This window comes from Choloepus didactylus, chromosome 4 (genome assembly GCF_015220235.1).
Source record: "Choloepus didactylus isolate mChoDid1 chromosome 4, mChoDid1.pri, whole genome shotgun sequence".
Taxonomy (NCBI): Eukaryota; Metazoa; Chordata; class Mammalia; order Pilosa; family Megalonychidae; genus Choloepus; species Choloepus didactylus.
In genome coordinates, this window is record NC_051310.1 from 67,282,634 (window position 1) to 67,294,898 (window position 12,265).

Genomic DNA, 12,265 nt, shown 5'->3' on the forward strand with positions numbered 1-12,265 from the left:
TGGAGGGGAGCAGCAATGGCTTTTTGGTTTTATTGAACTTTTAATTTTGAGATCACTATAGATTCATGTGCAGTTATAAGAAATAATGCATGATCCCATGTACCCTTTACTTGATTCCCCCAATGGTAACGTCTTACAGAACTGTAGTAAGATATCACAACCAGGGTATCGACATTGACGCAGTCAAGATACAGAACATTTCCATCACCACAGGATGCTTCTTGCTCTCCTTTTATAGCTACACCCAGCTTCCCTCCCTCCGTAACCCCTGGCAACCACTAATCTGCTCTCGATTTCCATGATCTTGTCATTTCAAGAATGTTTTATACATAGAATGCACGTCACCTTCAGGGTTGGCTTTTTTCACTCAGCATAATTCTCTAGAGATTCGTTCAAGTCGTTGCTTGCATCAGGAGTGATGCATTCTTCTTTATTGCTGAGTGGAATTCCAGAGTATGCCTGTACCTCGGTTTGTTTAACCATTCACCCATTGAAAGATATTGGGTCTTTTTCAGTTTTGGGCTATGATGAATAAAATTTCTATGAATATTTATGTGCAGGTTTTGTGTGAACATAAATTTTGTTTCTGTGGGATTAGTGCCTGAGTGTGATCTCTGGGTTGCATGTTTAGGTTTGTGTTCTCTGTCATATGCTTTTCCAAAGTAGCTGCAACATTTTACATTCTCATCAGAACATATATGAGACCCTGTTTTTGTGCATCCTTGTCAGCAATTGGTGTTGTCACTGTTGTTTAGTTTGGCCATTCTGATAGGTGTGCAGGTATAGCTCACAGGTTCTTGCCTGAGAGCACCGTTGGGACTCTGTCTGGAAAACTTCTCCTGCCATCTCGTTCTGTGGCTCAGAGCCACACTCCGCACTTAGCTCCCACACTTGTTGGTCTTGAGCTCCGAGGTTTGGGGAGTAGGAAATGGCTCAGTGTGTTTTTTCTCCAGCACATGGGTTGGAAGAGGAACTTTACACAGTCTTTTGTTATTTTATTATTTTTAAAATCATTCTGGACCCATTGGTCCCAAATGTCTTTATGCCTAATAGTTGAAAAACTCTTAAGCATAGAAATTTAGGGATGCCCATAATTATATCTTAAGCAGCACACTCATCCTCTTTAGAACCACTTAGCTTTAAAAGTTTTATTCCACATACCTATGGCTGATCACCAGCCCTTCTTTCTTTCCTTCCTTCCTTCCTTCCTTCCTTTCTTCCTTCCTCCCTTCCTTCCTTCCTTCCTTCCTTCCTTTCTTCCTTCCTCCCTTCCTTCCTTCCTTCTTCTTTGGTCAGAAGGGAAGATTTCTTCTCTTACATGATTATGGGGCCCCCTTCACTTGTGTAAGGGAACAGATTTCAGAGTGATGAGGCCAACTCCACCCATGTTTCCTAATAATGAACTTTGACAGCAGAGAAGAGTGTGGACCAGCCTCAAGACGGCCTGGGCACCCGGGGGCGAGTCGGGCTCTACAGAAGCAGAACTTCGGGGGTACCAGGCCGTGTGCCGCTGAGACCTGCCCTCCCCCACTCCTGTTAGAATGGCCCCTTTATTTCCTACGAGCTTCCTCAAATCTGTCTCCATTTCAGAGCTGGAGGGTGCCTGGGGGCATTAGTGCAGTTTTCTGATTTTACAGATAAGCAAACAATTTCCCAAGAGGAAAGAGGATGTGCCCTGCAGTGAGAAAATCCTGCGTCTGAACCCAGACTCTGTGGTTCAGTGGATTTCTGGCACTGGGAAGATTACTCAGCCTCCTGGAGACTGTTTACTCCTCTTTCAAATGATGGTAATGATAGTTTCTACCTCATCGGGTACATTATGGATGGAATTGTGTCCCCCTGAAAAGACATGTCCGAGTCCCAACCCCAGGTCCTGTGGATGTGAACTTGTTTGTAAATGGGATCTTGGAAATGCAATTACTTAAGATGATACCACACTGGACTAGTGTGGGAACTAATCCAATGTGACTGGGGTCCTAATAAGGAGAGGAAATTTAGACACAGACAGACAGAGAGACAGACACAGAGAAGCAGCCTGTAATGGGGGCAGAGTCTGGGTGATGGTGCCTCAGCCCAGGAATCCATGGATGGCCGACAACCCACCAGGAGCCAGGGGAGGGGTGAGGAGCAGATGCTCCCCTTTGAGAGGGAGCATGGGCCCATTGACACCCTGATTTCAGACTTCTAATCTCCAGAACCACGAGACAGTACATTCCTGTTGTTTAAACCGTCCAGTCTGTGGGACGTTATTATAGCAGCCCTGGCGAACTAAGACAGGGTCCTGCGAAAAGTACTCGAGATGGTGCACCTAAAGCATTTATCAGTAAAACTTACCCATTGCTGCCACTGTTCACCACGAGTTGCGTGTGCTGCAGGATTTCCATGGATGGCCTTTTTCAGGTTGAGGAAGATGCCTTCTATTCTTTGTTAAGAGTTTTTGCCATGAATGGGGATTGGATGTTGTCGAATGCATTCTCTATGTCTGTTGAGATGATTTTGTGGGTTTTTTTCTTTGTTTTCTTAGTGTGTTGAATACATTCATTGATTTTCATTGTAAACCAACCTTGCATTCCTGGGATATGATCCTTTTTATATATCACTGGATTTGGTTTTCTAATATTTTGGTAAAGAGTTTTGTGTTTACATTCATGATGGATATTGTTCTGTAGTTTTCTTCTATTGTTGCTTGATTTGGAATCAGGATAATACTAGCCTCATGAGTTGGGAAGTGTTTCCTCCTCCTATATTTTCTGAAATACTTTTATAAGGATTAATTTTAAGAAGAATGAATACAGAGTTGATATAATACATGTTGAGTTTTCAACAAAATATAACATGTAAAGAAACAGGAAAACGTGACCCATACTGAGAAAAAAATCCAGTCAATGGAAATGATCTCTCATTGTCTCGAGGTGCTGGATTTAGCAGATAAAAACTTCAAAGCAGCTAGTATAAATATTTTCAAAACACTTAAAGAAACTATGTTTACAAAATTAAAGGAACATGTGACAACAATAAATCAAGAAAAAATGATTCTCACTGAGTGGTGAAATTATGAAAAAGAACCAAAAAGAAAGCCTGGAATTGAAAATTATTTTAACTGACCTGAAAAATTCAGCAGAGGAGCTCAACACTAGATTTGAGCTGGCAGAAGAAAGAATAAACAAGTTTAACAAGAGTTCATTAGAGATTATCTGGTCTGACAAAAAGAATGAAAAAGAATGAAGAAAAATGAAAAGAGTCCTGGAGAGCTGTGGGACACCATAGAACATAACAAAATGCACCTACTGAGAATGCCATAAGGAGAGGCGAGAAAGGGCAAAAAGGATATTTGAAGAAACAATGGCTGAAAGCTTTCCAAATTTGATGAAAAACAGAAGGAAATATGGAATATCCATATATATTTGGGACTTAACACATTTCTAAATAAACAATGAGTCAAAGAAAAAAATTATGATGGTAATTAGATTCATTGTGATCTGAAAAAATGAAACACAGCATATTGAAATGCATAGTTGCCACTAAAGTAGTGCTTAGTGGAAAATTTATAGACTAATGCCTATATTAAAAAAGAGGTATTTCAAATCAATAATGTAAGCTTTCACCTTAAAATGCAATTAAAGAGTACACCAAGCTAAAGAAATTCACAAGAAGAAAATAATAAAAATTAGAGCAGAAATTAAGGAAATAGTAACCAGAAAAACAATAGAGAGAAATCAATGAAACCAAAAGTTTTTTTATGAAAAGATTAACAAAATTGGCAAACCATTAGCTTGAATAACGAAGAAAAAAGAGAGAAGACACAGATAACAAAAATGAGGAATTAAAGGGCAACACTATGAACAACTTTATGCCAATAAATTCAACAACTTAAATAAAGTGAAAAAATTTCTTGGATGTTGCAAATTACTAAATCTGACTTAAGGAGAAATAAAAAAAATCTAAATGGACTTATTACAAATAAAATAATGTTAGTCATTAAAATTCTTCTAAGAAAAGCCTAGACCCAGATGGATTCACTGCTAAATTTTATGAAACACTTCAAGAAAAAATTATACCACTACCCCAGAAACTTTTCCAGAAAGCAGAGGATGAAGGAATACTTCCTAACTCATTCTATCATTCTAATACCAAATTCAGAGAAAAGACTTCACAAGAAAATAAAATTACAGATACATATTCCCCATGAATTAGAAGAAAAATCCACACCAAAATACTAACAAACTAAATACAACAACTATGAAAAAGATTATACACTATGGCCAAATGAGATTTACCCGAGATATGAAAGATTGGTTTAATACCTGAAAATCAATTAATATAATACATCATATTAAAATAAAGGACAAGATATATGATCATATTGAAAGATGCAGAAAAAGCATTTGACAAAATTCAAATAGCTATCTATAGTAAAAAAAAGTCTTCTGAAATTTGGTGTGGAAAGAAACTCTGAAAGGCATCTATTGAAAACCTACAGCAAACATCATACTTAATACTTTCCTCCTAAGTCCAGAAACAAGACAAATAAGTCTGGTCTTGTCTCTTCTACCCAATATAGACTGGAGGTTCTGGTCAATACAATCAGGCAAGAAAAAGAAATGAAGGCTTTCCTAATTGGAAAGCGAGAAGTGTAACCATCTGTATTCACAGATGACATGATCCTGTATATAGAAAATCCTAAAGAATCTGAGACAAACAAATAAAAGCTAATAAACAATGACAGCAAGGTCACAAAGTCAATATAAAAATTTATTCTATATGTAACTTATGAGCAGTCCAAAATGAAATTAAGAATCAACTTCATACACATCAAAAGAATAAAATACTTGAGAATAAAAGTAATAAAAGACGTGCATGATTGTATACTGAACATTACAAAGCCTTGCTGAGAGAAATTAAAGAAGATCTAAAAAAAATTGAGAAATATCCTATCTTCTTTTTTTTTTTTTTCAAATTCAGTTTTATTGAAATACATTCACACACAATGCAATCATCCATGATATACAATCCACTGTCCACAGTATGATATATCCTATCTTCTTGGATTGAAAGACTCAGTATTATTCGGATGACAATTCAACATAATCCTTGTCAAAATTCCAGCTTGATTCTTTTTTCAGAAATTAACAAATAGATCCTAAAATTTATATGGAAATGGAAAACACCTAAATTAGCCAAAACAATTTTGAAAAAGAAAAGCAAAGTTGGAAAACTTTGCGTTCTTGATAGTGAAACTCATTATACAGCTACAGTAATTAAGACAATGTGGTATAAGCATAAGGATCAACATGTAGATCAATGGAAGAGAATTCTAAATTAATATATTTGTAGTCAATTGATTTTTGACACAGGTGCCAAGGCAATTGACTGGGAAAAGGATATTTTGTCCAATAAAGAATGTTGAGACAATTGGATGACTGCATGCAAAAAGATGAACTTATACTCTCAGCTCACACCATACATAAAAATTAACTCAATGTGAATCATAGACTTTAATGTAATTAGAGCAAAACTGATAAGACTTGTAGCAAAAAAACATAGGAAGAAATCTTCAATATCTTGGATTAGGCAGAAATTTCTCAAGTATAACACCAAAAGCATAGTCCAAAAAAGAAAAAAAAATGATAAACTAGACCTTATTAAAATTTAAAACTTTTGAACTTCAAAATACACCATTATGAAAACAAAGGACAAACCAAAGACTGGGAGAAAATATTTGCAGAGCATGTATTCTATGAAGGATTTGTTTTTGGAATTTGTATAAAGATCCTTTACAACTCAATTATAAGAAGACAAACTATCCAATTAAAAAATGTGCAAAAGATATGGCATTTCACCAAAAACGTCTCCAGACATTTCATTTCATCTGGACATATGGATGGCTAATAAACAAATGAAAATATGCAGAATATCACCAGTCATTAGGGAAAAGAAAATTAAAGCCACCATATGGTACTACTTCACATCTACTAGAATGGCTATCAAAATTACATATATTAACAAGTGCTGGTGAGGATGTTGAGAAATGGAAAACTTCACACATTGCTGGTGGGAATGTAAAATGGTACAGCTACTTTGGGAAATAGTTTGGCAGTTTCTCAAAAAGTTAAACATAAATCTATCATATGGGTAATGATTATATAACTGTATAGCAAAAAAAAAGTTGCCTGTGTTTGTATGAATGTACTTCTGAATGTTTTGTTCTATTCCACTGATCTATATACCTCTCTCTGAAAATACTAAACTGTCTTAGGTAATCTATCTCTATTGTAGTCTTAAAATTGGGTAGAATGCAATACTAGTGATCAATAAGAGGGAGGGGTAAGGGGCATGGGATGTTTGTGGTCATTTTTTTTCCTTTTTATTTTTTTTTTCTTGAGTAATGCAAATGTTCTAAAAATGATCATGGTGATTAATACACATATGTGATGATACTGTGAACCACTGATTGTATTCTTTGGTTGGATTATATAGTGTGTGAATATACCAATAAAATTATGTTTAAAAAAGACAAAAAAGTCTCAAGACTCAAAGGTCAAATTTAAACACTCTGTGACACAGACATTCTGAAGACTTTTAATTTTAAAATTGGAAAGGACTTTAAATATGCTTCGTCATCATGATATTCAGAGAGAGATGAGAAGAGTCAATAAAGCCTCATATTAGTCTAGGAAAAAAAAAAAACTACCACATGACCCAACAATTCCACTCCTAGGTATCTCTCTACTCAGGAGACTTGTGCACACATTCATAGCAAGGTTATTCATCATAGCCCCAACCTGGAAGCAACCTAAAGGGCCATCAACAGGGAATGAATAGACAAAGTGTGGTATATCCACAATAGAATAGTACTCAGCATAAAAAGGAACAAACTACTGATACCTGTTCTGTCATGGAGGAATCTCAGAAACAGTGTGCTAAGTGAAACTGCTGGACACAAGAGACAAGATATCATTTTATATAACATGTCCAGGAAAGACAAATTCGTTGAGACAGTAAGTGGATTAGTGGTTGCCTTCAGAATGGTAGCAGGATTCACCCTAAATGGACACCAGGGATCTTATTGGGGGGATGAAAATGTTCTATACATGATTTAAGGTGACAGTTGTACCACTTTATAAAGTTATTAAAAATCATTGAATTGTAGACTTGAAATGGGTGAATTCTATTACATGTAAAATATACCTCAATAAAACCTGCTAAAAAAGTGCGTTAGACTGGAAGACAATGGCTGAAGAGAGAGTTAGAGGCTGGACAGGGCGTTTCCTCCCCGGGTGCTGGCCCACCCATGGCAGGCTTGCTCTGATGGCAGTAACGGCAAATGAAGATGGCTCTCTACTCTTCCTTCCCTGCAGATTTCATCTGAGAAATTTCACTTCCATTTGAATAATAATTAGATACAAATGTACTTTCATGACTCCGTGAGAACACTGCACTCTCAGATTAGGTGATTGGCTGTATACCTTCGGTTTAATAACAGTCTCGGTAATTGGGTGGAATTGATCGATGCTGTAGAACTAATTATCCAGTTCCTAGGGATTCAATGGTAAATAATTAATGACAATTTACTGCAGGCTTCCTCATAGAGCATACTTTATTCAGCCTTCTACTGCTTTATCAGGGTAATTGAATTATTCGGGAGATGAAAGCAGCTTTCTTTAGAAGGTACACTGGTGTATGTGGGGGCATGGGGAGGGGGAGGGATGCACAGACTGAGATAATAAGACTGATTTCTTTATCTTTTTAACAGCTATTGCATAGAATAGCAGCTATAGACAGATACTCATATCAGTGCAGCCTTTTATTTGTTTTAAACCCCCTGTGGACTGGAATGCAAGTTCCTCCTCAGTAATTGCCAACGTTTCATTCCAGATTGTTCACAGAACCCTGGCAGCCATGTTGGGTTCACTTGCAGCAATCTCTGTGCTGGCTGTGATTGGCGATGTAAGTTGTCACGTTTCAAATAATTGACTTATCCCTTGATAGGCTGTCAGACTGAAAGGTATTCCAGAAATCAGTCTTTGGCTGGTGCTTTTCATTCTTTGATATACTGCTTCCACATTTTTTTTCTTCAGGAACCACGCTAGAGATCCAAACTAGGAAACTTCATCACATTGATGAATATTTTTCATTTAATTTTATTATGCACACACACACACACACACACACACACATACATCCCACTGGTGTTATTCCTCATTTTATGTCCAACTGGGGAAAGGCTCATCAAGTTTATGCACTTACCCAGGGCCATGTAGCTGACGGGTTAAACGAGTTGGTCCTGGGTGATGCCAACTCTTGGGTTTCGGCTTGCTAAAGCTGCCGGAACACAATACACCAGAAATGGTTTGGCTTTTAACAATGGAGATTTATTAAGTTACAAGTTACAATTCTAAGGCCATGAAAATGTCCAAGCTAAGGCATCAGCAGGAGGATACCTTCTCTGAAGAAAGGCTGATGGCATCTGGGGTTCCTCTGTCACATGGGCAGGCACACGGCAATGTCTGATGGTCCTTCTCTCCCAGGCTCTGGTTTCACAATGGCTTTCTCCAAAATATCTCTGGGCTTCTGTCTTAGTTTCTCTGGGTCCTTCTGCTTGTTTCTCCAAGGGCGTTTCTGTCTCTAAGCATCTGGGGGTCCTCTAGTAGCTAGTCTGGGGCAAACTCTGGATTTCATCTCTTAGCTTCTCTCCTTGTTCTGGTTTCAACAGCTGTCTCCAAAATGTCTCTGGGTGTTTTCTAAGTATCTCTCAGTTCTCTCAAAATGTCTCTGCCTTTTATCTTCTCATAGAGGATGCCAATAAACTAATTAATGGGTAAGATCACACCTCCATGGAAATAATCTAATCAAAAGTTCCCACCCACAATTGGGTGTGTCACATCTCCATGGAAATACCACAAGAATGGTATATAATCACATGGCCTTTCCTGGGGTAGTTAACAAACGAGCACACCTTGGGGCTGGAGACCACCCAGGCTGGAGCAGAGGGTGGGAGATGGTGGGGGTAGGGCTGTGTGCTGCAGACAGGAGACCCCCGGAGGGGTGCCTGGGAGGGAGAGGGTACTGTCTGGGTCTAAAGATGGTCAATTGGGCAGGCACATGCGGAGTGAATGTGGGAAGCCGGGGAGGCTGAATGCAGCTGGAGATACCTGGAGGGTCTGAAGGCAATTTTGGAGCCAAACTAAGGGGACCCCAGACAGGTACGGGGCAACAGACAGACATGGGGTTGAGAACAGCTCTGTGGAATTCAACAGATTGTCCTGGAAACAACTATTAGATGCCATTCATTCCAGTGAACAATAACAAGTTTTAAAAACTGCTGTGGAGGGGTGGGGTGTGTTCTGTTAATTATTTGTTTAAATTTTAAAAAAATTTTTAAATGAATGTAGACCCAGCCTGAAAGCAATAGTAAGAACTTGACCTTTTCCTTGGCTAGAGTTGGTCTGAACAAATGCTAACCCTAAAAGTAAAATGCCCTAGAATCCTAAAACTTAAACAGAAAACCACTGCTATTTTTGTTAATTGTTAAAGGAGATGTGTATGTCCTATTTTGTTTTAAAAAATCCCTCACGTGACACACAGTGGGCACATGCTGTAGTGAAACACCCTGGCTTGGGGACACTGCCATGGGACGCCTTCCCAGCAGGCAGAGCTGTGCAGCGGGGTCACCTCCCTCTCGTTCCCAGTTCCCAGTTGGTGATGACCCCGCCTTCCCCCTCTACACGGCTGTTAGACCAGATGGGAATGGGCAGGAGAAGGGCTTTGAGATGTAGGACAAGTGATGTCCCTGAAGTCATTGTCATGTTGGCCTACACTAAGAACGTAACTAAAAAGGGCCCGTCCTGCAAAAATCCATGTGACACTTCATAGAATTGCCAGGGATAGGCTTGGTTTTTTCCTCAGTTACTAAATGCATAGGTCTGACAAGACAGGTGACCTGTATCACCAGTGTTTTTCGGAGGTGATATCCCATTGCGAAGGCAGGTGGGCAGCGTGGTTTCTGATTCTGGCCCACAGAGTAGTCTGCGGTAAAGGGAGGCATGTTTTTACAGCTCGCTGCGGGTGGGCCTTGCCCAGGACTAACTGGCGCATTTGTCTTTGATTGTAGAGACCAAGCCTGGACCACGTGGTGCAGTGGATTGATTTCGAGACCTTGGCCCTGCTGTTTGGCATGGTAATTACCATCCTCCTGGTGGGACATAGCTCCAAACCCGCTGTGACCTGAGAGCGGTTGCCTGTTTTGTTGTCACTGACACTCCTTCATTACGCCAAAGACGCTGCCCCGCTTGACAGCCAGGGCTTGATTGAGAAGTGTTAGTGCCTGGCAGCCCATCCCTCCTGAGGAGGGAGTGAATGACTGTGCTCCGGTTAGTTAGCCATAGAATTTAAGTCTAAGACCTGTCCAATGCTGAAAAATAATTACTACTTAGAAAAGTGAGGAACTTTTTGAGTTACTACCCTTAAAATATAAGGTGCAATGAATATCCCAAATAAAGGATTCATAAAAATGTTTTGGTGGCTACAAAAGTACATTTAATTGTGTGGATAAAGGAAGAACTTGTCCTGAAGCAACAGTTCATGTGTTTGTTAATTTACCTGACAATTCAGGAGGCCACTGTGCAGGGGCAGCTGTGGCCCATGGACTGTAAAGAACATCCCAGATCGACTTGCAGTAGAGGAACTTAAATACCCATAAAGAGTGGGCATTATGGGTTCATTTGGCACCCAGAAAATAATCCTTTCGATGTCATTTCTCTTATTTGCATGTCTTGATCAAATTGGTGACAAAAATCAGTTTAATTATTTTAAGAAACAAACGTTTAACTGTTGTTTGTGTGGACAGTTAGGGGTAGAAGCCACATTCTCGTCCATTCTTTACCTGCGTCTGGAGTTTTGTCTGTGGGCAGGTCCCCACTCCTCCCCTCTCCCCCCACCGTGTCCTACCCCATGGAAAGGAAACAGTAATGGCATCTAGGGTTTGCTGAGAATTAGATGGAATGATAGTGTACCTTGGGGACAAATCCATGGTCCACTAGCAAGAGGCTCCATTCAGGTAGCTAATTAGTTATCTTCGTTGGGGGTGAGGTGACTACGCTAGAAGATGATGGGCTTTTAGCTAAAGAATGGAGAACGCGGTGATGTGGTAGCTTTCTCTGAAAGGCCACAGCTCAGAATGGTAACTGAACAATCTGATATTGTTTCAATGTGGTAGTCTTTTAATTCTCCTTGTCTCCTTTCTCTCTTTCCCCCATAGATGATTTTAGTAGCTGTATTTTCAGAAACTGGATTTTTTGATTATTGTGCTGTCAAGGTAGGTTTGATGTAGTATTCAATAGTTGCACATAAATTAATTGATATATTTATTTTTCCACCCTTGCAAAACTACCATGTACAGCAAATATTTTAAAGTTGCATCCTTTTCAAAATCACTTCTGCAACTCCGACTATGGTTGCTGTACTAAGAAGTTATATGGCTCTAAGCAACACTTAAAACTTCTCAATAAATACCTGAAGAGGGAGATCAAGGAAAAGAGAACTCAGATTGAATGTTTTGTAATATTATTTAAATTGGCAGGTTGAGCATTACACATCAAAAATTGTTTTGCATTTTCAAGTATGTAAATATTTCAAGTCATCAGCTTCTGATTACTTTGCCTTTTGGTGAAATAATTTTAATGATAGCTTCTAAATATTGAACATATAAGCATTCACTTTTATAACCTGGGGAAATCCACTAGCATGTTCTGACCTTCAGAATTTGCAAAGGGCAAATGTTTTTATCATTCAGAGTTGGCAAGAGGAGGTCAAAACTAGTGTAAAAGATTGATTTTTTTTTAAAAGTGAAAAGTTTTTTGAAAAACTTACTGACTCAGCAAAGCCCTTCTGAACTCTGGAGGATAGAACCATGCTGTGCTTTTCATCACCTTTGTGCACCATCTTGCATATTCTAAGGTAGACATCTGGCTTCTTCCTCCCCAAACCATGGCCCCCAAACCCCAAAAATATCCCTTAGATTCCCAGGTGCCAAGTTCACACGGGCCCCAGGTGCCCAGCCCAGGCTGTGTGACCAGCACATGAAAGTGAAAGACCAAAGACATGGGCGGGGTTGAGCGGCCTCACCTTGGGACCCACTGACCACAGCTGGGCAGCTGGCGAAGGAAAACCAGATAGAAGAGGACGGAGGCCGGGGCAGATTTAGAAGGTCCAGGGACCGTGGCACCCAGAGCGGCCTTTGTCCTCTCAGCATAGCAGACTTAGGAGT

At 39.4% G+C, this 12,265-nt stretch overlaps 1 protein-coding gene across 1 annotated transcript in view; it reads left to right on the top strand.

Moving 5' to 3' along the window:
- OCA2 (OCA2 melanosomal transmembrane protein) overlaps positions 1-12,265 on the top strand; it is a 386,050-nt gene that overhangs the window by 151,537 nt on the left and 222,248 nt on the right. The window contains exons 10-12 of the mRNA XM_037832810.1: positions 7,876-7,947; positions 10,112-10,177; positions 11,258-11,314. Of these exons, the coding sequence (XP_037688738.1) occupies positions 7,876-7,947; positions 10,112-10,177; positions 11,258-11,314 (195 nt within the window). The remainder of the gene's footprint in view (positions 1-7,875; positions 7,948-10,111; positions 10,178-11,257; positions 11,315-12,265) is intronic.